This window comes from Strix aluco, chromosome 20 (assembly GCF_031877795.1).
Source record: "Strix aluco isolate bStrAlu1 chromosome 20, bStrAlu1.hap1, whole genome shotgun sequence".
Classification (NCBI taxonomy): domain Eukaryota; kingdom Metazoa; phylum Chordata; class Aves; order Strigiformes; family Strigidae; genus Strix; species Strix aluco.
Window position 1 is genome coordinate 13,209,978 of NC_133950.1, and position 24,777 is coordinate 13,234,754.

The 24,777-nt window shown below is 50.8% G+C and overlaps 3 protein-coding genes across 14 annotated transcripts in view; 2 read left to right on the forward strand and 1 right to left on the reverse strand.

Annotated features, from left to right (window-relative positions):
- Positions 1-426: 426 nt before the first annotated feature.
- Positions 427-12,528, forward strand: CARD9 (caspase recruitment domain family member 9). Of its 7 annotated transcripts, none has more exons than XM_074846398.1 (13): positions 427-1,867; positions 3,706-3,929; positions 5,008-5,145; positions 5,582-5,907; positions 6,315-6,494; positions 6,691-6,843; positions 7,339-7,464; positions 7,587-7,778; positions 8,317-8,358; positions 8,978-9,023; positions 10,434-10,504; positions 11,243-11,325; positions 12,189-12,528. In XM_074846398.1, the coding sequence occupies exons 2-13, from the start codon at positions 3,746-3,748 to the stop codon at positions 12,295-12,297; spliced, it is 1,650 nt and encodes a 549-aa protein (XP_074702499.1). In that variant the 5' UTR covers positions 427-1,867; positions 3,706-3,745; the 3' UTR covers positions 12,298-12,528. The 7 variants fall into 7 exon arrangements, 5 of the variants coding, with proteins under 5 accessions (XP_074702499.1, XP_074702500.1, XP_074702501.1 ...); XM_074846399.1 differs by having other exon boundaries at positions 12,201-12,528; XM_074846400.1 differs by having other exon boundaries at positions 11,243-11,337; positions 12,201-12,312.
- Positions 12,529-12,866: 338 nt separating this feature from the next.
- Positions 12,867-20,773, forward strand: DNLZ (DNL-type zinc finger). Its single transcript, XM_074846247.1, has 6 exons — positions 12,867-13,043; positions 13,367-13,506; positions 17,338-17,494; positions 18,549-18,656; positions 19,739-19,873; positions 20,603-20,773. The coding sequence occupies exons 1-5, from the start codon at positions 12,867-12,869 to the stop codon at positions 19,757-19,759; spliced, it is 603 nt and encodes a 200-aa protein (XP_074702348.1). The 3' UTR covers positions 19,760-19,873; positions 20,603-20,773.
- GPSM1 (G protein signaling modulator 1) overlaps positions 19,129-24,777 on the reverse strand; it is an 82,333-nt gene continuing 76,684 nt past the window's right edge. For all 6 annotated transcript variants that reach the window (XM_074845938.1, XM_074845939.1, XM_074845937.1 and 3 more), the window contains 2 exons: positions 21,724-21,932; positions 19,129-21,312 (listed from right to left, as the gene is read on the reverse strand). In XM_074845938.1, the coding sequence (XP_074702039.1) occupies positions 21,124-21,312; positions 21,724-21,932 (398 nt within the window). In that variant the 3' untranslated portion in view covers positions 19,129-21,123. The remainder of the gene's footprint in view (positions 21,313-21,723; positions 21,933-24,777) is intronic.

Consider the following 24,777-nt stretch of genomic DNA (forward strand, 5'->3'; position numbering starts at 1 on the left):
TTGCTAATGAGAAAAATGAAGTTTGCAAGCTGCATGAAAACCAGGGAGAATGTGGAAAATGAATATGCATGTGGCTAAAACTGCAGGATTGAATTAGGCTTGGATTCCTTCTTGATTCTTCCACAGCCTGCCCCATACAGACATTAGCAAATCACTTAAGAAAAACTTGTTTCTTCATTCATAAACCAGTGATTTCTTTCTTACAGAGAGGTGCGAGGCTAGCTGAGTCAAAGTTGATAAAATCTAGTGGGAAAGTGCTGCAGACAGCTTCATTCTACTGTGCTGGCTCAGCTTCCCGAGAGCGTAGTGGTGAGTTTAGAGCACTGAGAGTTGCAACTCTTCTACGAGGGCCCTTTAGGTGGGGGCAGGGGGACAGTGGGTACCAATGTTGCTGTAATTGGGTGTCAAGACATTGTGGAGCAAAAGGAATGATTTTTAAGTGGCTTTCCTCTTACAGTGTACTCTGTTTTCTGTAAGCTGGTATAGATAACTTTTTTCCCAAGAAATTCAGATGTGACAGCAGCTTTGCCATACAGTTCTGTGTGCTGTTCACCGCAGGGCTGTTACCGTGAGGCACTGGTAGTAAATGTGATCTGTGCTCTAAATGATTGTTGTCCTTTGATATGCCCCTGTAATCTTACTGCTTTAGAAAAACTTTGTATAACTATAAGAAGCAGCTGTCTGTGTTCTTTTTCAGGATTAAACTGATCTGGTACTATAGAACAAAAACTGCTGAGGCTAGCTTGGTCAATTAGCAGACATTCTGATTACCTTCAGCAAGGGCACAGCTAATAGAGGTATTGTATCTTTTTTTAGTGGAAAGCTAATTTAATGCCTAACAAGAAGCACAAGCTTAAAGAATCTCAGAGCATCTCTGCCCTACTCCTAATGATAACATGGAGAAACTCTCCAGAAACTTAGAAAGCAGAACAAAGAGTGGAGTGGGAAGCTAATGGGAAAATGTGTCATGCTGCCATGGTATCAGAGCGTGTATGTTCTTGAGACTTTTTTAAAACAGACTGTTAGTGAGTTCTTGTTGCAGCTACAGTTCTAGGACTGTGGGAAGGCGGGGAGGCAGTCAAAGGTATGATGTTGATGCTTCACATAATCACAATGCTGCTTGCTGTGCTGCTCCTTTAATTACTGTTAGAGCCACAGCCTGTAATTTGGGAATCGTGGGTTATGTTCCTTGCTTTGCCAAGACTTGACTCCCTTTCCCTCAAAATACTGAGTTGTCATAATTATGCTTGAAGCTTAAGGACATCCAAAATTAGAGGCATCATTATAGAAATCATCCTTTTCAGCTGAACTCTAAATCAAAAGAGATTCTTGCTGCCACCTGCTTTCCTGTATAAAGATGTTAACAGTTGAAAGGCCATTTGAAGAGCCTCCTTCTTCTCTGTAGCTCGTTTTGTCCCCCGAAATCAGCTGGACCAGACCTGTGCCTGTGACCTTCACTCTTTTTAGACTTTCTGACCACTACACAAATAAACTTTCTGGACCCTAGATGGTAATTTAGTATTACAGATTGGAAAACAAAGCCAGAATGAGTCTAAAATCACCGCATATGTAATGCTGCTGACTTGCAATGCAACTAACATTTTTCTCCTCTCCCCCATCACCCATTCAGGCTTCCCCTTTTTTTTTAAAAACTTTTTTTTTCCTTCCCTTCCCTTTCCTGTCTCAGAGTATAGCTGAGTAGTTTCCCCTTTTCTCAAGCCAGTTTTGCTCCTGGAATGATCTTTGCTCTAGCTAGAACATAAAGACGGGAGGCTGCATCCATGACAAGTTTTCTCGGAGACAGGACACAGACGAGTGTTGCTAGACCAGAGAGGAAACAAGGACGCTTCTGACTGCACAGGCTCAGGTTGGTCCATGTAATGCAGAATGGTTTATGTTAACAGGGAAGAAACTTTTGGTTTACAGCTCTGAGGTAAGGATGCGGTGTTTATCAATAGGGGAATGCATTTCCTGTAATCTGGGGCTTGTTTGTCAGGCAGAGCAGAGTATTTTTTCCGTGACAAGTAATGACTAATTCTGTGTCAGTCCAGCTCGTTAAAGTTAACTGACAATGTAATGTGTAACATATGTGCTGAAGAGTTTCGGAGTCTTTCTCTGCGCTGGAGCAGAAAAATGGTGAAGGTTTGAGATGACCTTGAAGAGAAATGCAGTAAGATGTGTGTGAGATCCCAGCCCCTGTATAGCTGCTGACGGTCAGAACTCTGCCCCCAAACAAGATGACTGAAAACATAAATACAAAGGTTTCTGGCAGCCTTCCTGAGCCCCTGGGAATGGCAATGGCTACTGCCCTCAACTCATACATGTGATATAAGCATAGTAATTAATGACTGGGATTTCAGAAAGTACTCGTTATGGAACAGTCTGACCACAAAAAGGCAAAGAAATAAAATAATGCCAGTTTCTCACTCGAAAGGCAAAGAAGCCTGGGTACAGAAGTGTTGGGTTTTCTGCATCTGTTTACCTGCACACTTACAGGCTGAGAAGGAGTAGTTTTTCTGATGCTGTGGGTAACAGCAGGCTCTTGTCAGGAAGCAGGTAACTAGTAACCTCAGCATACAGCTGAGCACTGCTGCAAGCTCCCACCAAACAAACACACGGAGGCACTCTTCATCAGTGGGAGGCTTCCGTGGTGCCTCTGGCTGGGCCACGCAGGTTGGTGTTTGTCAGAACAAATTGCTGAAGCTGCACAGGTGGAATCTGTGAGGTGGATGTGAGAGGCAGCTGACCTCATGGTTGCCTGATGTGTGATTTGTATCTCTGTGTTCACAGGGAAAATTGTATACAGCTGGGTGTTCCCTCTTTGGACATGGATGCAGAAAACCAGCTTTTGTAGGATTACAGCTGAATGCAGTTAAGGCTGTTGCCATCGGGGGTTTTCACAGAGCCTTTTGTGGGTGTTAGATTTAGTGACTGTGTGGTCAGGCAGAATACAGGGATCTCAAATGCTGGGAGATGGAGAAGGAAGAGTGAACTGTTCATAAAGCAGAGAAAACAGCTAATTAGGAGAGCTTTAGAGATGTTTTCACTTCTTCAGAGGATGCTTAGTGTTAAATTGGAAAGTTGCAGTTGGCCATCAGCTTACTCCGTGTTGTGTTCCACCCTTGTTTGCATTATTTATGGGGATTAAAGATTTAATTCTAAGCATAGCTGAGCATCTGGAGAACCCGTGGTGAAGTCAGTGAGATTTAACAGCACTTTCTTGGGGTACACTGTTGGGAATCTAGAGTTGGTTGGATTTTCCTCTATTCGTGGGGCTCTCAATGACTTGCCCACTGTCAGTGGACCTGTTGCTAAATAGTTTCACTCTCCTCTTGCAGTGAGATCTGGGAGGTGTTCAGCTGGTTGGAGGGAGATCATCAAGCTTTGGTGACTTCTGTTTTCTCAGAATTTGGTGCTAGCTCTCCTTCACATCTGTGTCAGCAGCACTGGCGCTAGTCTCACAGCTGCTGGTATCTTGGTTTGGTACTGCACTGTTCTTTCAGGTATGACTGTAGCGTATCACCGTGTTCTGCAGGTGATTTGCAAACGCTGAGTTCAAGACTACTTGAGAGATGTGTTCCTGTATCTAAAAGACACTTTTCTATTCTCAGCCTGTTAACATACTCGGTTTCCCCACACCCACCCCCGCACTACTCTGGGAATCTTAGAGTCTGCTTGTTTGTTTTCTGTTTTTGTTTTTTCAAGACAGGACAACGCTGCTCACTAATACTTTTCACTCACCAACATGTTGGAAGAAGATGATGATGAGACATGTTGGAATAACCTGGAGAACTTCCGGGTGAAGCTGATCTCTGTGATAGATCCTTCCCGTATAACGCCCTATCTTCGCCAGTGCAAAGTGCTCAGCCACGATGATGAGGAACAAGTTCTTAATGACCCCAGCCTGGTCATGCGCAAACGGAAGGCAGGTGGGTGACGTGCAGGTTGGAGCAGAGTGCTAACAGACTGAGCCTGAAGGAACACGTCACTTCTAGTTACCGTCTGCCCTTGTTTGGACACAAACGTTGTAGGCACTGCTCTGCAGCCCCTTTCCCCAGCACATTGCTGTGAGGAGAGGAGGAATGGAGATGGCTCTGTCGATGCATTCCTGAGCTGGGGAAGGGTAATGAGAGCACAGAGGGTGTGTGGCCTCGTGGTGTTCTGGATCTCTAGATTAGCGTAACGGAGGGAGTTGCTTGGGTTTGACCCACAAGATTATTCTTGTGTAAGTTTTGCAGGGGGAGATTTCCAAGATTAATTCAGCGTGTATTGTCCCTTGTTCCTATATTCTGGTGTTTGAAGGAACGCTGGCAGCACATTAAGTAAACTCTTTGTGACTGTTCTATACAGTGCTGGTCTTGTTCCAACTAGAGAGAATGACAGAATTCATTATGCTATTAATACATCTTTTGGATTGGATTAACCCTTATTGATAAACTACTGAGGGTCGTTGAAAAAGTTTTATTTTCCCTGTTTTCCAGATTGGGAAACTGCAGAACACAGAAAAGAAGCCCCGTGGGCTTGATTTGGTACAGAGTGTTTCTAGACAAAGTGGAAAACTGAGATCAAAGTCTTTTTAGTCCAGGGTCTCTTAGGCTTGTCCCTCCTACCTCTCTCGTTATGTGCAGTGTTCTTACACTAGTGCTCCTTTTTTCCCATATTTGCCTCCAGTATTTGGAAGTGAAGCCTCGAGCTGCAGAAACTGTCACGGTGCTTTGTTTTAACTTACCTTTTCTGGAATTATCAGCAGGATAACATAAAGTGCTCTTCTGAGATCTGCTTTTTGCACCCACCGTAGTAGGAGCTAGGTACAGGGGTTAAGCTTTTAACTGTTCCTTCACAGTTAAATACTTTTGTATAGTTACTGGGGAATGGCTTAGGATTGGCTGGGGGATTTGATCCCAGGGACTTTAATCTCCATGTGGAGAAGGTGGAGCAATATTTTGTTATGTTAGAAATAGGTAGAGATAAATAAATTCATAGAATATCCCGTTGCTATTTATTCAGGTGTTCTTCTGGACATTCTTCAGCGAACGGGACACAAGGGCTTTGAGGCATTTCTGGAGAGTCTTGAGCTTTATTATCCACAGCTGTATAAGAAAATAACTGGCAAGGAGCCCAGCAGGGTTTTCTCTATGATTATAGGTAATGTTTATGTTCTGAAAAAACAGCTCTTTGCTTGACGTTGCTGTGCAAGTTAAGGGGGGATTCACCTCCGCTTTTGCCTCTCCCCAGCTTCGGTGCACAGAGACAGGAGTGTTCCCTGGCTTGCTCCCTGTCTGCTTCAGAAGGGTTCTGGCAGGAATGGCCCTGCTGTCTGGTGTCACAGACTGGACCTGGGAGGGTGGCAGAGGAAGCAGAAGCATCAATTCTTCCTTCGGCCTGTTCTGTCAGTGACACCGTGGTGTAGAAAGGCCCAGAGCAGGGGGGAAACGGCGGGGATAGTTTGGTCACACGCGTCTTCAGGGCTTGTGTGTCATGACGATCACGATCTGCTTTGATAAGTGGGTGGGAACCTGTGCTGTCTGTGTGTCTGGGGAGCAGACAGGACAGCGGTGGCTGACGCCTGCCCACCAAACAGACACTGCTGGGGAATCCGGCCTGAGCCAGCTCCTGATGAACGAGATCATGAAGCTGCAGAGCACCGTGCAGGAGGAGCGGCGGAAGGCCCAGGAGCTCACGGTGTGGCTGCACACCAAAGAGGACACGATCAAAGAGATGTGGGTGAGGGACAGCCTGCTCCGCAAGCACCAAGAGCGGGCGCAGAAGATGAAGGAGGAGAGGGACAGCCTGAGCAAGGAGCTGCGGAAGTGCAAGGACGAGAACTACAACCTGGCAATGAGCTACGCCAAACAGAGCGAGGAGAAGAGTGCTGCCCTCATGAAGAATCGGGACCTGATCCTAGAGGTCAGTCACCCTTTTCTAAAGCTTCCCCCTTCTTACCTGATCCCTGGACGGCTGTGCTGTGCACCAGATTTTGCCCAGGATGGTCTGGACCAGTCCAGCATGAGGTTCTGTGCATCTTCTCTAGCAGGTGGCATGTCTTGGTGGTCCCTAGCTCAGCCCAGTAGGCCCATGTATGACAAGTTATGCTGTGAAGAATTATCAGTCTTCCCCTCATTAAGACTAAGCCCTCTCACAAGAGAAACATGTTGTATCCATTTAGCACGCAGGCAGGGCTCTGGTCCCCAGAGCACCGGGCATCCTGAGGAGAACAAAGCTGGGGAGAAACTTGCCCTATGTTTGTCTGGGGAATGGAGTGAGAACTACTTTTGCAGGCCGGAGTTACTGATGAGCTCTGAACTTTCTTGTAGATCGATCACTTGAAGCACAGCCTCATGAAGGCTGAGGATGACTGCAAGCTGGAACGTAAGCACACGATGAAACTGAAACACGCCATAGAGCAGCGTCCAAGCCATGAAGTGATGTGGGAGATCCAGCAGGAGAAGGAGTTGCTCTTGGCCAAGAACCAGGAGCTGGAGAACACTCTCCAGGTTGGTGGGGGTGGTTGGATATGGACTCCTGACAAGTGATTATTTGTAGCAGCCAGGCCAGTGATGGGGCTGCACTGAAGATTGTGTGGGTCAACTGTGGTCCTGTTCTCCCAAGTCAAATAGAGCACACAGGACTGTGGGAAAAGCATTAATATGAAGTTAGATGGTTGCTGTATCTCACTTTTTTTTTGTCCAGCAGGTTGCCAGGGAACAGAGTTTGGAGAAGAGCCTCTCCAATGAGACTCTAGAGAATGACTGTAGCCAGATACTAGAAGAACGCCAGGAGCTGATGAACACCATTTACAGCCTTCGCAAGGAGCTGCGGCAAGCCGAGGTGCTCCATGACAAAGTATGTGATACACTGCAAATTCCTGCTGAGGGTCAGGGGGTAAGCCAGACAGATGAAGCATCTGCAGTGCCTCTCCTGTGGAGCAGGGGAGTTAGCAGCAATCCTTGCTGCTCCTACTCTAGGAGTTATAGTTTGTTGTCTGCATTATAGTTTGTTGAAAAAAGGCACACTAATATTGTAGCATTCTGTGTCTGTGGCATTAACTGTTACCTGTTAATGCCTGTGTTAATTAACAGTCCCTACCTCAGCCTGGAGGATAATGGGAGCTTTTATCATGATTGACAGCTCAGGTACTCATAAATCCATCATGTTAGCAGTCCTCCTAATTGTGTTGACCAACCTTCTGGTTGGCCTTGCTCCAACTGGCCAGTCTGGCTGAACTTTGACATTGCACTGAGGTCTGGCCATAGCAGTCTGTGGCTGTGAGCAAGAAGTGGTGAGAGTCTAGCTCAGGCTCTGCCCACAAGCAGGGTGCTTTTGACCTTTTCTCCACAGTGTGCAGAGGAAAAAGAGATGCTTGAACTACAGTGCACATCTCTGAGGAAGGACTCCCAGATGTATAAAAAACGGATTGAAGCTGTCTTGCAGCAGATGGAGGAAGTGGCTTCAGAAAGAGACCAGGTGATAAAACGTTCCTCTCAGAGCTGCTGCTAATCCCTGCTTCACTCTTTGGAGCAGGCAGATACTGTAACCCTGAGTGTACTGTTGTGTGACGTGCCACAACACATTGTCCCTTACGCCAGGCACTCCTGACCCGAGAACAGTTCTATATGCAGTACTCCAAGAACCTGGTTGAGAGGGACGCTCACCGCAAGCAGATTCGGGAACTGGGGGAGCGATGTGACGAAATGCAGCTGCAGCTCTTCCAAAAGGAGAGTCAGTTACTGGCTACTGAAGCCAAGCTGAAAAGGTTGCAACTGGAGCTGCCCACACCGGTACGCCTGTGGGCTTGTCATCTGTGGGGTGGGTTGGGGAGCTGAGCGTGGGGCTGGTCCGAGGCCTTTGCACCGAACCAGTTTGAATCCGGCAGGCAGGGCCAGCTGTCTGGGTAGCCATTTCCATGCAAATGCTGAGTTTAGAAAAATAACAGACTTGGTGGTTCCTGTTACCTCACTCTTGTTCTGGGCATGGATAAACTGGACTGATGCAGGCTGAGGCTTTCTGTGTTTGTGCCTGGAGCATGTCCAGAAATGATGTCCACTAGAGTGAACTTATTTAGAGACCATATATAAGCCATTTGGATGAAATTGGGAGCAGGGTGTAAGGGTGCTAAGGCTTCTGGGCCTAAATTAGATACAGGCGCTTTTAATTAATGTGGCATCTTGTGTACTTTCTCCAAGTGGTCAGGCAGGAGTGTAGGAGGGAGAAAGTCCACACTTCTCTGTTTTCTGGAGCTTTCAGTCTCTTGTATATTCCCTTACTACCAATTTCTTGCTTATGAGGAATGATTAATTTATACTGGTTTTGTTTCAGACCTCTGACCTGGATGATACCTCCTCCAGAGATTCCCAGGAAGTGAGTAGGGTGCCTTGTTTACCTTTTACTTTCTTCTGGGATGGTTTCAAATTCCCTCCTGCACAGTTCCCTAAGTAAGAGCAGTCTTCAATCCATGGCTCAGACTCATTTCAGTGATACCAAAAAGAACAGAGGCCAAAAAACAGACCAGTGACGGAATATCCCCATGTCCTGAGATTTTGAAGTGTGGGACACAGTTATAGCGTTAATCAGCAGGATTCGCTGAGTCTGAGCAAATTGGGGGAATTGAATTATTTTGTGTTGTTTCTAATTGTCTCTCCTGTGGGAGAAAAGGCAAAAATAAGCCTTACCCTGGGGACGTCTGTTGTAAAGAGTTTTTACTTAGTTCATAACTGCAGTGTGGAAGCGATTGTCACGTTGTCTGGAGGCTAAAAGTATAAATGAGGCCAAAGGAACTGGATCTATTCATGGAGGATAAATCCATGGGTAGATCTGTAACTTCTGGCTCAGTCTGCTGTTCTGCTGACAGCAAGGTGCACTAAGGAAAGGTTTGTTCTACGCATGTCCTGTTTCTTATATTCCTCCATCTGTTCCTAGCTACTGTGTGAGACAGAGTAAGGGGCAGTTCTCATGTTCTTGCTTTGTTTCTGTCCCATAGCTTACTCTTCACAGTCATCTAGATGAAGATACAGAACCGACTAAAAGTAAGGCTTTTCTTGGGAAAACATAGAGTAGAATTTGTACAGTGTTTCAGAGGGATGGGAAAAGATATTCCTGGGGTTTATTTTTAGTGACGAACAGGTAGTCTGACTGGCGACTCAGTTTGTGAGAAATGCTTCTCAGTGGGGTGTGCTTGGCACTCTGAGCAAAACCTCCTTGAGATGACTCAGAACAGGTACCCATAAATCAAGGCATCTGCCATACCACCATCTTTCTTGCCTATAAAAAGCAGGACATGTCCCAGATGCTGGGAACAGTGAATGCTTGTAAAGCTTTTTTGAGAGAAAAAAGCTCCATGGGCTGACCTTTTACTACATGGTCTCTGAGAGGGTCTTTCATATAGCTGAATGACGTTGGAAAAGTGGTATCATTAGACCATCCTAGGACCTCGAGTCTTTTTTTTTTTTTTTTTTTTTTTTTTTTTTTTTGAGACAATCTGTCTACTGAATTTTCCAGGAAAAACCACCTGGTACATGGTGCTTCCCCCCTCCTCCCCCCAAACTCTTGCATCTGTGGCAGAGCTGAGAACAGAGCAAACATCCTTCCACTTCAGCTGGACCACGTGGCTTTCTCCAGGGATTTTTCCCTCCCCTCTTCCCTTTTATGTTGCAGGCTATTTTCACAAAAGCAGAACCATGTAGTTAACGCTGTCACTGGTTCTGTTTCTGTAGCATCCCCAGTGGAAATGATTCAGCAGTGTGGAAAGGAATTAATAGGCTCCTCTAAGAACTTGAAATTCTCTTTCAAAACACGTTGAGAAAGGAAGCAAACTAGCGCAGTAGAAGAAACTTTCTGTTCTGATCTCCTAGAAGATCTAAATGATCTCTGTATTCATTGAGATGGGAGATTTTTCACAAAAGCTACACAACACTGATCCAAAAAGCCTTTTATTATTGTATCTTGCTCAGTTCAAAAACATGTGTCACGATACCTGATCGCTGCATAAGGAGATTCACTAAAATATGGTCTGAACTGCCTTAGATGCACAACTTGTTGGGGAACAGGGACAAATTATGGTTAAAATAATGATTAACATGATTTCTTGTGGTGACCTCTAACATGATTTTTTTTTTTTTTAACAATACTAAACAGAGGTGCTGCTTTGCAGAGGTTTGTTCATAAGCAGAAACTAGAAAGCTGATGTCTCTGAGCCTGAGGGGAACTCCATCACCCTAAGCAAGAATCAGGGCTCAAGTAAAATGAGAAGTGACTCGTGCATTGATCACAGGGCTGAATCCTGAACATCTTGAGGCTTGGTTTCAGTTCTGCTGTTGTCTCTGTGTAGTACTGGGCAGCTGTGACATTACAACTATTGCTATTTGACAAACTGGTGGAGGGAGAAGTTACTTCGCAATGGTAACTATGAGTAAAGTTGGGATTTTTCCTTTTCTTAGAAGATTGCCCTGAAGGACAAAACCAGCAATTCAGCACTCGAGAGAGCAGTCTGCCTCCAAAGTCACCCAGTGTAAGAGAATCTTTGTGGGATCTTCTTTACTGTGACTGGGGTTTGTGATCTTTAAGGTTCTTGTTAATGATGGATTTACCAGCTTTGAGAAGCATGTAAGCAGCTACTGCTTTTCCAAAATCTGAGCACTTTGTGCAAAATTTAACCTCCAAAAAGGGTGAGCTCTGAACAGCAGAACACTTAAGGGTGCATTTCTCCATCTGTGCCTAGAAACCTCTTCTAATTACTTCCTGGCCTTCATCTCTGGGTATGGATGTTTTCCAGTTTAATTGTCTGCAGTATTACTGCCGGTACAGGAAACAGAATCCTAAGTTTACAAATGGGAGAGAATAAAGATGGTAAAACCACGTGAAGCAGGTGTATTACAGAAATGCACATGCTGTACTTCATTCTGCAGGCCCAAGCAGCTGCAGGAAGCTAGCTGTGTGCAGTGGACTGCTTTCCTGGATGCGGGTTTTGGTAGTGAACACTGTTCTCAGTCATCTGAAGGCATAGGTTCATGTTGGGTTTTTTTCTCCTTCATTTAAATATAAACTGATTCATTGCACAAACAAGTCAGGAGAAATGATCAAGTTTATTTGGGTGGTCTGCAGCCTTTTACCCCACAGAGGCCAGCTGCAGTACATCAGCCTCAAAACGAGCCACCTTTGCAGCACAGGTTTGCGCTACCTGGTGCTAACATTGATCTGATCTTCAGAAGAATCAAGTTCCTCTTTGTGTGGATTTTTTTTTTTCCAGTTCAAGGAGTGTGGTTTAGCCAATGAGGAACTGGCAGAAAAGGAGCGGAGGAGGATGAAGGACTGCTTTGAGCGTTACCGAAGGTCTGGACTTTAGTAAGCAGGACTAATGTAGACATACCCATGTGACTTAACTGATTAGCTTGTTGTATGTATTTCCTCTTTTCTGTCCCTCCCCTGTTCCCAACCTTGATTCATGGAGGGTATAAATTCCTTACAGATCTTATCTTCAGAGGCTCATGCTTCTAGCTGAACTGGTTGAGACTCCTGTTTTAGTACCAGAGGTAGCCAAGATAGCAATGATCACCTTTGCTCTTGATAATGCAGATGGTTCTACAGCAGGCAGTGGAGGGCGCTCCAAAAAATTGCTAGTTTGATAAATTTGATCAATTTCTCCCATGTAAGTGAAATCTGACATTCACTATCCATCTGCCATACTTCTGACATTCAAGACCAAGCTCCCAGGACTGTGAATGGGAGTGGATTTCCACCCTCTGTCCTCCTTGAATGCTCTTGTTTGAAATGCCCGGTGTCTTCACTGATTGCTGCCTTTATGGAGCAGAGAGCGATGAAAACCATGTAAAACAGGGAGCTGAGTTCTAGCATTAGCTAGAAGTGCTCGTAATGGCACTGTAAACTACTCTTCCAGCTGTTGACAATTCTATTTTATATAAGGAAAGGACTCGGGGTAGGATTTCTTGGCTTCTTCAACTGAATATCAACAATACACCACACTTCAAGAAATGTAATAATGTCTTCAATTTAGACAAATTCTCTTTAGTCTGTGCTTGCTACTAGTCCATGGCTTTGCTGGGTGTGTGAGCAAACCATCGCGTTCAGTTAAACGCTGAGTGGATTGATACATACTCAACCTCCGCACTGAACTGCCCAAAGCATTCAAACACTACTTGTTTGCAGAAAATATCTTCTAAAAATGAAACATCTAGTCTTGTTTTCAGAAAAAGAGCACTGCGAAGGGTACTGAAGGACCGACACCACGAGGCGGACTGGGAGAACACCACTGGCAGCGACAACACCGACACCGAAGGCTCCTGAGAGCGGGAGCGACCTGCGAGGGAAACACCCGCCTGGTCTGGGGGCTGCCCTGGCCTCTCTCTTCCTCCATCCATGGACTACTTCGAGTTTAATACCATCTAAACAAACATTTCTGAAAAGTTAAATATGAGACAGTATTTTTTTGCTCTGGCATTCCCTCATCCACCTCTGTCTTAGAAATGCACTGATGTGAGAGGTGTGCAGTGCACAAATAAAACAGGATTAAATCTTTGTGGGTCCAAAGCTCTGAGGCTGGGTGTGAGGCACTTGCCCCGCGCCCCACAGGGCCCAGGCTGAGCTGCTCTTTCCCTGAAGGCAGGACCCTGGTGTGATGCCCCCGCAGACGGGGAGGCCCTGCTGCTACGGGGCGCTGGAGAATTCTCGGCCTTCACCGGGATGCGCCCGCCGGTCCCACCGACCGGGGGTGCTGCTCGGTTCCTGGTGTCAGGCCTCCCGCGGTGGGGCGGGCGGGGCCGGCGGCTGCCCTCACCCGACATGGCCGCCGCCCGCACCTGACATGGCCGCCGCCGCCTCAACGCGCGCCGTCTCCGCGCGCCTGCGCCAGCGCCATGCAGCGCGCGGCGCGGGCGGTGGTCGGGGCCTTGCTCCGCGCCGCGCCGCCATGGCGGCCCCGCCGCCCCCCGCCCGTCCCGCCGCTCCGCCGCCCTCCGCGCCGCCCGGCCTGCAGCGCCGCCGCCCCGGGGCAGCCGCAGGCCACGCACTATCGCCTGGTGTACACCTGCAAGGTGGGCGGGGGCGGGCCGGGAGGGCGCTGCCGGGGCGGTGTGTGAGGGCCGGGGCGGCGCCGGGCGCCGCGGGCTGAGGTAAAACGGCTCTTCCCAGAGAAAAATCCCCTGGCCGGGGGGCGGCGGGGGGGCCTCTGCCGGGACCCGGTCCGTGGAGCACGTTAGTACGAAACCACCGTAACACGGTCAAGCGGCCTTGCGATCGTTACAGATGAGGGAGGGGGAAGGAAACCTTTTAATCAGGTAAATACAACGTTTTTCCTTTAAAAGGTTTAGAAACTGCAATTACTGTGGTCATAAAATCCATTTTGTTTGCTTTGTAGGTCTGCCAGACCCGATCAGCAAAAACAATTTCCAAGCTAGCCTACCATAACGGGGTGGTGATAGTGAAGTGTCCCGGCTGCGGGAAGCACCATGTCATAGCCGATAACCTGGGCTGGTTTTCAGATCTGGAAGGAAAGAGGTAGGTGTGCCGGCAGTGCTCCTGCTGAGTTGCAGCTGGATCCTCCTGAGCTGATACATTATTTCTTTGATGCTTTTAAAACGTGGTTCAGAGAAAACCAAAGTTTTTGATGGGTTTAATTTTGTTTCGTCTGGTTTCTTAACACAACCTGCGTTTTCTAATCTCCTGCAATTTGACCATTGGTACCGAGCATCCAAATAAATGGTGTAAAGCAGCAGCAGAAGCTGTGTGATGCACAGGCATCCTTGTTAGTGCCAGGAAGTGAATTACTGCGTGTGGGGTTCTGTTCTCCCTCAGGCTTTGTCAGATCACCGCTAGGTTTCCCCAGCTAAGCGTTTCAAACGTGTAGACTCATCTGCTGCTGAATTTCGGTGATTTCTATCTCCAGGAGATACCTTTGAAAATTTCTGTTTAGCTGTAATTGCTAAATTATTGATCCTAATGGATGAAAATAGTCCTGGAAGGTTTGGGTGGTTTTATCTGCTTTCCAAACTCTTTGTGGAGAAATACCATGTGATGCTCATGTGTGATTCACTGCGCAGTGTTAATCCTGAGAGCAAAGCGTGAGAGCGAGCCCGTGCTCGACTCTTAGGTCTGGCCTTTGCTGTGGTGTCACTGTTGGTTTTCAAATCGCTGTTGTTAAGGAATATCGAGGAAATCCTGGCAGCCAAAGGGGAGAAGGTGAGACGTGTGGCTGGTGAGGAAGCCTTGGAACTGCTTCTGGAAAGCTCGGCAGATACCGGGTCTCAAGGTCAGACCACGGAGGGAGAAAGCGGGGAAGGCCCCCCCGAGACTGGCGGCAAGGGACAGACCTGACAAATGGGATTTGTGTCGTTCTGCTGATGGCAAGAGAGACTCTTAACCTTTATTCTCTGATTTCAATGGGAAGTTTCTGTGTTTAAAATAAACTTGGGCATTGGTCTTTCTCTGTTGCGTGTCTTTGTCTTGTGTAGTTTTGCCTTTGATCAGGCGAATGCTCTTAGAGATGGAGCATAGATATTTTTCCTGGTGCTTGTTTTGCTGACTTTAAGATAAGTCTCAGTGCTTCAGCAGTGCCAGGAGCCCTCTTTGTTCTCTGCTGAGCGGGGAGCCAGTAATTCCTTGTCCGTGTGCTTTGGCCTGGGGAGGTGCAGCTGTGGCTGGAGGCTTTAGCGAGGTCTCCTGGCCTGGCCCGGCCCAGGTGTGTGTGGCACCAGCTGGTTGCAGAGCAGAGGAGGCAACTGGTACCACCTGAGGAGATGGGCCTCAGGTGTGTGCGTTTGCAGAGCCTAAGGGACCCTGCGGAGGTTCAGATCTCTAGCTCTTAACTGCAGTCATGTGCTGCTTTTTTCTTTTCCGTGCCATCTTCCAGAGTTTCGCTTCTGTGCCCCTCGCGTCAGGGCTGAAAGTCATCTGGTTTTGTGGGTTGTGGCGTGAGCCGCCCCGTGGGAGCGTCAGCCCCAACCCGCCGCGCTCGGGAATCCCACTCAGGGCGATGAGTCGGTGAGCGGTGTTGGGGTTATGCAACTTCCTGGTTGGTGAGGAGGAGGATGGGCGTGAAGGCACAATTGATATTTGTGAAGTGTGTTGGAGATAAGTAGAGCACCTAGAAAGTTGTCTTAGAGTTACTTGATAGACATCGAGGTGCTTATTAACGCTACTGCTGTGTGTTAAGATCAGTTAGAGAAAAAAAATAATAATTTAACACATGAAAGATGTTGGGGTTTACCAGTACATAATGCTCGGGTAGCGATGAACCAGGCGGTGAGGTGATCATACTGCATTTGTTAGGGCTTACTTCCTCTGCCTGCATGAAAACTTCTCTCAAGATCTGTTAGCCTGAAGCACAGTGAAGTGTCTGCTTGCTTCTGGTTTTGAACTTGCAATCAGAGAATGATTCAGGTTGGAAGGGACGTCTGGAGGTTTCTAGTCTGACCCTGTTGTTCAAAGGAGGTCCAGTTAGATAAGGATGCTCAGGGCTTGTCTTAATATCTCTGAGAATGGAAATCCCAGCACCTCTTTGGACCTCTGTTGTGGTATTTGACCAACCCCATAGTGAAAAGAAAAACCCAAACAAAACCAACACCTAACTGAAATTTCCTGCGTTTCAGCTTGCACCCGTTACCTTCTTCCCAAACACCGTGTGCTTCTGAGGAGAGCCTGTCTCTGCCCTGCGCCCTCATTAGCCAGCTACAGAAAGCAGTGAAATCCCTCTTAGCCTTTGTGTCTCGGGGCTGAACAAACCCAGTTCTGTCAGCCCAGCGTGTCCAGGTGCTCGTGTCCTTAATCAGCGAAGTATTCAGTGAGAGTATTGCATGTGTTAATGAGTATTAATGAGTTCGTTCATCTGAAGGGTTCACAGTCGTTTTACGCATGTTGCGTTACAAGCTCGGGTTGGAGCGAGAGGACAACCGTCCTGTTTCCTGTCGGTACGTAAGTTCAGAGCGATGAAGCAGCGTTGAGGTCAGGAACTTCATCTCTGGGCGCGCTCCGAGACAGCTCCATGCCACAGGGATCCACTTATTAATTAAGAAACAGGAGTCTTGCATCTTGGAACGTTGCTGCGTGCTCACCCTGTTGTGAGTTGCTGGCGCGTATTAGCACTCTGCTGGAAGATTTTAGTGCCTTTTACCTGAAAACTGGCATTCTGCTTCCACTGCACTAATGCCGTTGAGCAGCTGTTGCAGGATCCGTGTTGCCTCAGAAATGGTACATTTACAACCTGACTTTTTATACTGTTTTCCTTACCTTTCTTACCTGTTACTGAGCCCCAGCTACAGAAAGGTGGGCCTTGGTTTTGCTGCATTACAGTAAAAACTGTAGCAGAACCTGTCCATGTTGGCTGTTACTAGAATTTAGTGTTCCTTCGGCCCAGCATCCTCTGGCACGGGGTGCTGTGGAGGCAGGACAGCGCGCCTGGCCCTGCAGCACCCACATCTGGGGCTGGAGGGGGGTGAATTTTCGCTGCTGCTCTGAAGGTTCAGGCCAATCCTGGACAGAACAGGAGGCAGCAGATTGCAGGGAGCACCAATTTCCTGAGCGATTGCTTCTCATGACAAAAGATTCTGGGGCTTTTAGCTGGGAGAGGGTTGCAGCTACATGAGGGAATTTGCATGTAACACAGAAGGATTTGCTGCTCATAGATTGCAGGTAAAAAAGGAATTTTGTGCTCCCTTTTGAAGTGGGTTTTTCTGACAAATGTTGTGTCACAGAGGAGTGTGTCTGTTCTTGAAAGAGGACAGAGGTGAGCGCGCTTTGTCTAGGAGGAGCCCAGCAGCCCTTGCTTTAGCCAGAGACGGGGCAGCGGGGAGAAGCGAAGCAGCCTTTCTGCTGAGCTGGGGGTGTGTCGAGGTGGGAAAGAAGTGATGTGAGGGCCTGGTGCAGCGGGGCAGGGGAGAGCCACTGTGGGTGCAGCCGACCCAGGTCAGTCTTTTCGGCGCGGAGGAGAGGTGGCGATTTCAAGCCAGGGAGGGGCAAAGCAGCATTCACAGGATGGGTGCCAAACACAAAGCTGTTTGTTTGCACGGTCCTTGAAGCGATTCACTGTGGCTGTTAAGGGAAGGATCCTGTTCCTGAATCCTGTCCCGTTAGAGCTTTTCTGCAAAATGGCAAGTACTTTGCCTCTTGTTTTCTGCCTCTTTGAGCGAATCCTCCTTTTGTAGTGCAGCCAGATGCCAGAGTTAATCCGGCCGGTGTGGGACTCTGGTGGGTCGCGTCTGTCAGCTGCAGGGGTTACTGGTGGTTGGAAGGCACCACTATTGGGTGGAGTGGGTGAGATGGGGCTGGGAAGCGAGGGGTGATGGGACTTGCTGGGGCTTCCTGACATAACCCCCTGCTGCTTTTTGCTACCAGTGTGCACAAACGTGTTGTCTGCGCCCTGCAGGACTGTGCCTCCTGCAGAGGCGTCCGTTCTATGCCCCACCACGCTTGGGTGTGCTGTGGAGGGCTCAGCTGTACCACGGAGCCTCTCGGGGGATTTGCCTGCCTCACTGAAGTGGCGATTGGGCAGGTATGTTTGTTTGTTTTCCCGTAGCATTGGCACAGGCAGTGAGGAGGCGACTGGGGGCTGTGAAGCAAATCACTGCTTGCACAGGATCTAACGTCAGTGGGTTCCGGCTGGGTGCTACTGCAGCATAGGCAGAGAGGCACAGCGGGGCTGAGCGAGCCCTCCGCTCAAAACCCTGCCTGTATGTGTCCAGGCCGTGGCCCTGGGCTGGGCTTTTCACTGCAGGGGTGGCCCTGCCTTACTGCAAAGCTGAGCAGGAGTTAACTTAGCCCACGGGCTGTGTCCTGGCCTAGCGAGTCCCAGGAGGTTGCTATGGAGAGTGGCCAGAAGCTGTCCAACTCCAGACTGAAATGTGCAGTGCCTGGGTGCTTGGGGCCAGCAGATCCCTTCCTGCTGAGCACCTTTCCACCAGCTGGAGATCGGTGACGGCGGGAGCAGGAACAGCAGGAGGCCCTGGGGAGGGCTGAGGTAAGTGCAGAGACTCAGCTCTGGCCTGACTCGGCAGATGAGCGATACAAAAATCCGCATGGGCCTGATGTCAGGGGCACATGTAGAGCTGAGCAGCAGAGATCAGCACCTTGGCCCTGGCAATCCCGTGTCCATCCGGCAGCCTGGGAGAGGAGGGGGCTGGCCTTGGCCACTGGCTGCTACTGCAGGGGACGGCAGAGCAGCCGTCGCAGGCTGTGAGCGGCTCTGGACAGTGTTGTAGCCATCGCCTTCTGCTCCCAGGGGCTCTCAAAGGGACAACGTTTGCTGCAGAGCATGTGCTCCCCTCCCCAGTGAAGGACAGGGACAGCAGGTGAGACCCCAGCACGCACAGGGGTTTCACCTCCTCCTAGGAATCTAAGCCTTTGCGTACCTGGGGGCAGGGTTGTCCCCAAGTCACACACAGAGCCTTCTAGCGCCGAGCTTCTTGCATCCAGGCACAAGAGGCACGAGACTGCCTGAGGAGAAGGAGCTGGTGGCTCTTCATTAATCCTTGATCAGGACTGGCAGTGGCCAGCACAAGTTAGTCAGGCGTGGGAAGACCAGCTGTGACTTGGCTTTATCCTCACAGGGCTCAGGATCCAAAATCTGCTGCTCTCAGAGCCATTTTCTAGTGAAGTCTAACGGCCTGCTCATGCCTGCTGCATTGGAACGCGCAAGCGCTGCTGCCTGCTGCTTTGTGAGTATCTTCACCAGGGCTGGTGCCAGGGCTTCGCACAGCGCTCGCTGCCCTTTTCCTCTGGCAGCTGCCAACGGGGAAACAAGACCCGGGTTTTGGGCCAGGCGCCGCCGAGGCACCAAGACAGGGCTGAGCCGGAGCCCCCGGGCAGGGCCTGAAAGGGAAGGCTCGGCCATGCACCTAGAGCTAGGACAAGCAGGTCTTTTCTCGGACACTGCAGGGCTGTTTGTCTGTCTGGTCGTCCTGGTAACTTCTAGGCTTGGGCTGTTGCTCGGGGCAGGGAATGCTCAGGGCTTTGTGTCCCTGTCACAGCCCCGCGGCACAGCCACGCTCTGCCTTTAAGGCAGGTGGGGGCATAAACCCTTGACACTGACACACGAGACCCCCCCAGCCCCGTTCCCAAGGGCAGCGTTAGGGCTGTGGTCAGCAAAGCAGGCAGGCTGGCCAAGAAATAACGGAAATGAATTGTCACTGAAGCTTAGACACAAATATTTATTAAGCACAACCTCCCCTTCCCCTTGAGCTGTATTCATTTCTAATATATTAATTTATTTGGCAGATTATTTTTTAGAAAAAAAAGTACCTGTGGGTTGGAAATTCCCCATTAAAATGACATTAGCAAATGCACATGTAAAAAATAAATAAGCTCATACATTCAAGTATATGGCAAATAATTAACACCTCTGAAAGCTTAACGGTCAGATTCCAGTTCACCACCTGGCCAAGAGCTGCACAGGCCTGAGCCTGCAGCTGGTCATGTCATCATCTTCATCTTCACTGTTCTCCTCCTCCTCACAAACTCGAGCTGGGGCAGCACGTGGTGGCTGGGCAGGCCCAGAGCTCTGCCAGCCCCGGGGAGGAGGCCAGGCGTCGGCCAGGCAGCCTGTAGCAGGTGAGTGCTCCCTGGCAGCAGGTAGAACGCAGCTCCCCCTCCTCAGGGTCAGTGCAGGCAGGTTAAATGCCTGATGAGCAGCATCACTGGTCTAAAAAAATCTTACTGCTGGTTGGAAATGTTTCCATCAAATGCATTTCAAATAGAAAGTGCTGATTTGTTCTCTAAAGGAACATATCTGCTTTGGCAGACTCGGTACTGGAGTTTCTGAAGTCCAAGATCTGGTCAAGGAAAGAAAAAATACTCCACCTCCTGAAGTTAGATTCCTGCTCCCCTCCCTCTGGGCTTGGCTTTTCCAACTGTTCCAAGAGGAGAAGGAATGAAAGTAAATGTAGACTCTTGGCTTGTGTTGGGGGTGGAGCTGACTTCCCAGCCAGTACCCTGGTCTGGAGCCCTCGGGAGGCTCCGTGTGTGGAGACAGAGGGGGCAGAACCGGGGTGCTGTGCCGAGAGCAGCTCTGCCGGGGCCTGCGGGGCGCTGGTTTGGGGAGAAGCAAGGGGAGGGAAGGGCCCTGACCCTGACGAGGGGCTGGTTCCGCTTGCTCTCCCGATAATCCCTGGACAGAAAACTCTGCTGGCTCCCGAAGTGGGTCCCTGCCGAACGCCAGCTTCACCCTTGGGCACACGCGCCTGCACCCGGGACAGTCCTTCCTGGGGCTGGGGGCTCAGCAGCACCCACAGAGGTGAGTTGCCCCCGTCTGCCTGGTACTGAACAGACAGGCAGAGACTTCCTTCCCCCCTTGCCCCACACAGGCCCCCTCTCAGGCCTGTCAGGCTTTGTCCCAGGCAGAGGCTGGGCTTTGCCGCAGGGCTGTTCTCTAGGGGTGACCAAAGTCCACTAAAGCTCGGGGGGAGCGAGGCTTTGCTCCTGCTCGGGGGGCCCTGGTACAGCTCTGCGGCTGGGGGAGCTGCGGCCGTGGCACGGTGCTCGCTGCAGAGGCCTCAGCAAACCTAAAATAAACTTTTAAGGTGTGTGGGACCATGACTGCGGCCGGGGGGGGTGAGGTTTAACAGGACTGGTGTAGCCTCTGACTTGGGCTCATTTCCTCCTGTAGGAAGAACAAAGCTGAGCGAGATGTTCCAGGGAAGGATCCAGAGCGATTTGTGTCACCTTGTGCTGCAGGCAAGACAGGAGGACTTCAAAATGGAAAAGGTGCTCTTCCCTTCCCCCACTAACTTAGAAGTGTTGTGGAAATAAAAGCATCTAGGCTGGAGTTAACCACCCACTCCGGGCTCCTCCTTTGGCCGTCAGCAGAAGTTCCTGGATTTTTAGGTGATCAGCAAAGGGGCTGCCAAAGTTGTCTTCCCTCGTGCTGTGCCTAGTGTTAGTGCGGCTGCGTGTCCTAAAAACCCCCGTGTTTAAAAACCATCCCCCAGCTGCTGGGCCCTGCTGTGCCGGCCTCCGCAGGGCGGCCAGATGCAACGCAGGGGGTGCAGCTCCCCGGGGCCCTGGGGCAGCTCCTGGAGCACAGGGACGCTCGGCTTTGAAACCACCTACACTTTTTTTTTTTTTTTCTCCTTTTTAAAAACCAAAATGAAACCAAAACAACCCCCTCCCCAAGCCAAACCCCAGTTCTTAGCTGGAACCAGGCCTCTGCTGCTCCTCTGCTGCCTCCTCCTGGGCTGAGGCCAAATCCACCCGCTGCTCATCCATGCGTTTGGCCTGGACGCGCTGGATGAGGCTGAAGAAATCTTCATCTGGCATGGTGGGACCGCGGGGGATGGAGTCTGGGGGGGCACAGCGCTGGTCATCGATCCTGGAGGACTGGGGGGGGAGGAGAACAGGCCTTAGGACTGAGCCCTGACACCACAGCCCTGCCCTGGAAGCAGAAGGCTGGGACCAGTGCCCAAAGCGGGGGCTCAGGGCACAGGCTCCCCCCGTGCAGCGCTGCACCCTGCTGCGGGCTCCAGCGCCGGGGAGGAGCCATGACCCAGCCCAGGGCACGGGCGCTGTGGGGCAGCTTCTCCAGCCACCCTGGGGCTTGTAGAGCAGCGGTGAAGTGCAGCCCTCAGTACAGGTACAAAGGAGGTAAAGCCCAGCGCCTGCCTGGGTGCCGTGGGTGGGCAACTACTGGCCACAGCCCCTCCCAGATTGCAGGGGGGATCAGGGGATGGTGTTTGCCCAAATGGGGGAATCCAGTCTCCCCCCCTTCAGCTCGGTGGCCCACGCCAGTACCTGACACTTCATGAGCATGTTGAAGAACTCATCCCCGGGCTCCTGGGCATCCCCCTCCACACGCAGGTGCCCCAGGTTGTTGTGTGTTATCCGCAGGCCGGGCAGGTTGCCCACGTTGGCACGCTGGTCATCCAGCCGTCGGCTCTGGGAGCTGGCGATGAGATCGAAGAACTCCTCCGTCTGCGGAGACGCCATTAGGGAGGATTGTGCTGTGACGGGGGAGAGGAGCAACACGGGTCATGGCTCTGCCCACGCGGCAGAAAACCCAAATCCTCCTCACCCAGACACTGCTCAGCCAGCCGGGCTGTAGCCCCCAGGGCCAGGGGCTCGTCACACAGCCGGGCTCCCCCAGTGCTGAGCCACAGGACCCTCGGCATCTCCTTCCACCCCACGCAGGGCAGTGGGAGCAACGCCAGCACGGGCAACACAAGCCAGCAAACCCCTGCCATCAAAGCAACACCAGTTACCGGGCGCAAAACCCATCGCCCCATGTCACAGCTGCTCTCTGCAGGCTGGTGCCTTGGTACCCGCCTCCCAAAAAGGCCTCGGGCTGCGTCCCCGCAGCTGCCCCACAGGAAGGGTGAGCAGGACCTGCCCCCAGCTCCCCTCAGCAGGACCCTCTGCCCTGCCCTTCCCCGGGGGAAGCAGAAAAGCTCCGGTTCAGCAGAGCCGCAGTTTCCACTCCCCAGGGCTGTGCTGCCTCCAGCATGCTCCCTGGCCAATGAACGAACAAACGCGGCCGATTTATGGGGCTGGGCTGTAAAAACGGCACAGCACGCTCCAGAGCGGGCCTCCCACAGCAAACCTGCCACGCACGAGAGCGCGGGCCTCGACGGGGCAAGAGCAGAACCTCACGTACACGTCTGGTGCTGCTGGAACTGGAACCTCCCACGAGGGGCTCCAGGCTCTTTCCCGCGCTCCGGCAGGACACCGAAGATGCCACCTCAGCCCGGAAGATCCAGCGCCCCGACATTAAGCGCTGCGGGCGAGCGATTGCTGCTGCTTCCACTCAGGTTTCTGCCTCACACCAAGAGGCCGCGCTGCCAGGGGCCAACCCGCACCTCGCCAGCACAGCCACCGGCAACTGCAGGTGAGTGTGGAGTTCAGAGCGCTTGTACGCTCGGGGACAGGCAGTACCGCTTCTCCCTGGAGGACAGGCAGGCAACCGGCACAGGCCGGGCCTGGCTAAGCCACTCACCTGGCAGCAAACCCTTCCCAGGCCCCTGGAAGCCCGACCTTTTTAGGCCAGCTCAAGAGCTGTGAGCCCCGTCACAAGCTGCAGGACCTGTGTCACCGCAGGTGTGAGGAAAACACTCATGGGGTCTGGTTCTCATTGCGTGGAGCTGCACCAGCCTGAGCTGGAGTCAGGGGGTCCCAGTCCAGAACCTGTACATATAATTTACGCTCTGTAAGCCCTAGGGGGGCAGTATCCCCCCATCCAGGCTCCCAACACACCCGGTGTGTTCTAGCCACGGCGTGCTGGAGGATCCGTTGGGCCCCGCGCCGCCGGAGCGCAGCCTTGGCCCACCCGCTGGCACCGCCGAGGGGCTCGCGCCAGGCACAGCAACCACGGGACAAAGGGAGGATTTTCCAACACAGCCCAGGAACGATGCCAGAACCTCGGCAAAGCGAGCGAGGCAGCCCCCCCAGCCCTGGAAACGCCCCTCGGGCAGTGCTCAATGGAAAGAGCCTGTTGGCTCCCGGCAGCTGCTGGGCAGTGAAAGGCTCCTGAACAACAGACGCTGCGCTCGGGACAGGGACAAGCAAAAGAAAACTGTAAGAAACGCGGCTCGATGGGTGTTACCGTCCCAGTGAGCATAAAGCACTCAAGCAGAGGGTGCCCCGAGCCTCCTGACACAACGTGCTCTTTTTAGAGCCCCAGCTCGTGGAGTTGCAGAAATGCATAAAAATCTCAGTGCTGACGCAAAGATGAGTTTCTTCCCCTGCAGCTCACAAAGAAACCTTGAAAATAACATGTCCAAAAGGCTCAGAGACAAACGAGAGCTGAACAGAACGTGTGCCTACTTGTACATTCTTTATAAAGCTTCGTATTTTAAACTCAGTCTCCTAAATTACACAGCTGTTGCAGCCAAACGCACTTCTGTATCAGAAATGTGGATCTTGAAAAAGTGATGCTCATTTCCACCCTATTTTTAGAAGGTAAAAACCTGCTCACCTCACAGCCGACCTGCCTTCTGCCGCAGACTGACCCCCCCTCCCCGCACCGCCCTGCTCTCGCTGCCGCTTCAGCCCCTGCTCCTGGCACCCGCCGCCTCTCCCAGCAGTCTCGTGCTGCGGCTCTTGCCGTGCTCGGAGGGATGTCGGGGGTCTCCTCCTCTCCGGTTTGTACTTCGCGTCCATTTTGAAAACCAATAAACAAATCCATCAGTTCAAATGAAGGGTTTTGAGCCCTTTGCGACGGTGCTGAAGTGTGCCAAGTGTGACCTGCACATTTTAGTGCTTCTCTCCAGCTTGGTTTAAACAAAGGACCTCAACACTGTATCATAAAAAAAGACACAAAACTGAAGTGCAAACACAGACCTAAACTTGCCTTTCCTGTCCCATCTATTTGTCAGACAGCTTCCTCAATTTATCCCTGTTCTTCCTATGGGTGAGCTAGCTGTCTGCCTGCTGGAGCTTCCTACTGTTTATCCATCCTCCTGGCTCCTCCGTTCTTACACAGCACCTATCACCACAGCATCCAAGAATCATACAAAATCCAGAAGTTTTTCCTCCATGGCAACGCTATGAGAAGAACTGGTGATACTTTAACCTGCCTGTGAAAGCCCGCCCCAGCCCCCCAGGCTCTTACAAGGTCTCCCAGTAATGCCCATCAACATCTTCCTCCTGGAGATGCTGGCAGAGGCAGAAGTCCTTGTGCCAGCCTCAAAAGTACAGACCTTCAAAAGAAGATCTGTACTGAAAAAGTCCAAGTATATTTTACATTTCTCATGCTGGTTTACTCTCCAAGCCTTAGTTCATATTCTCCAGCCCTTCCCTCAGCAACCATTAACATAAGAATGTTTCTTTCTTCCTTAAATAACGATGGAGATT

What these genes read in the sequence shown, in the direction of transcription:
- DNLZ (XM_074846247.1), top strand. Translation starts at nt 12,867, where the DNA reads ATGCAGCGCGCGGCGCGGGCGGTGGTCGGGGCCTTGCTCCGCGCCGCG. An exon ending in TCAGATCTGGAAGGAAAGAG is followed by an intron (nt 13,507 to 17,337) that starts GTAGGTGTGCCG and finishes TTTTGCTACCAG; the next exon opens with TGTGCACAAACGTGTTGTCT. An exon ending in CTGAAGTGGCGATTGGGCAG is followed by an intron (nt 17,495 to 18,548) that starts GTATGTTTGTTT and finishes TTATCCTCACAG; the next exon opens with GGCTCAGGATCCAAAATCTG.
- CARD9 (XM_074846397.1), top strand. Translation starts at nt 3,746, where the DNA reads ATGTTGGAAGAAGATGATGATGAGACATGTTGGAATAACCTGGAGAAC. An exon ending in CCGAGGTGCTCCATGACAAA is followed by an intron (nt 6,844 to 7,338) that starts GTATGTGATACA and finishes TTTTCTCCACAG; the next exon opens with TGTGCAGAGGAAAAAGAGAT. An exon ending in AACTGGAGCTGCCCACACCG is followed by an intron (nt 7,779 to 8,316) that starts GTACGCCTGTGG and finishes GTTTTGTTTCAG; the next exon opens with ACCTCTGACCTGGATGATAC.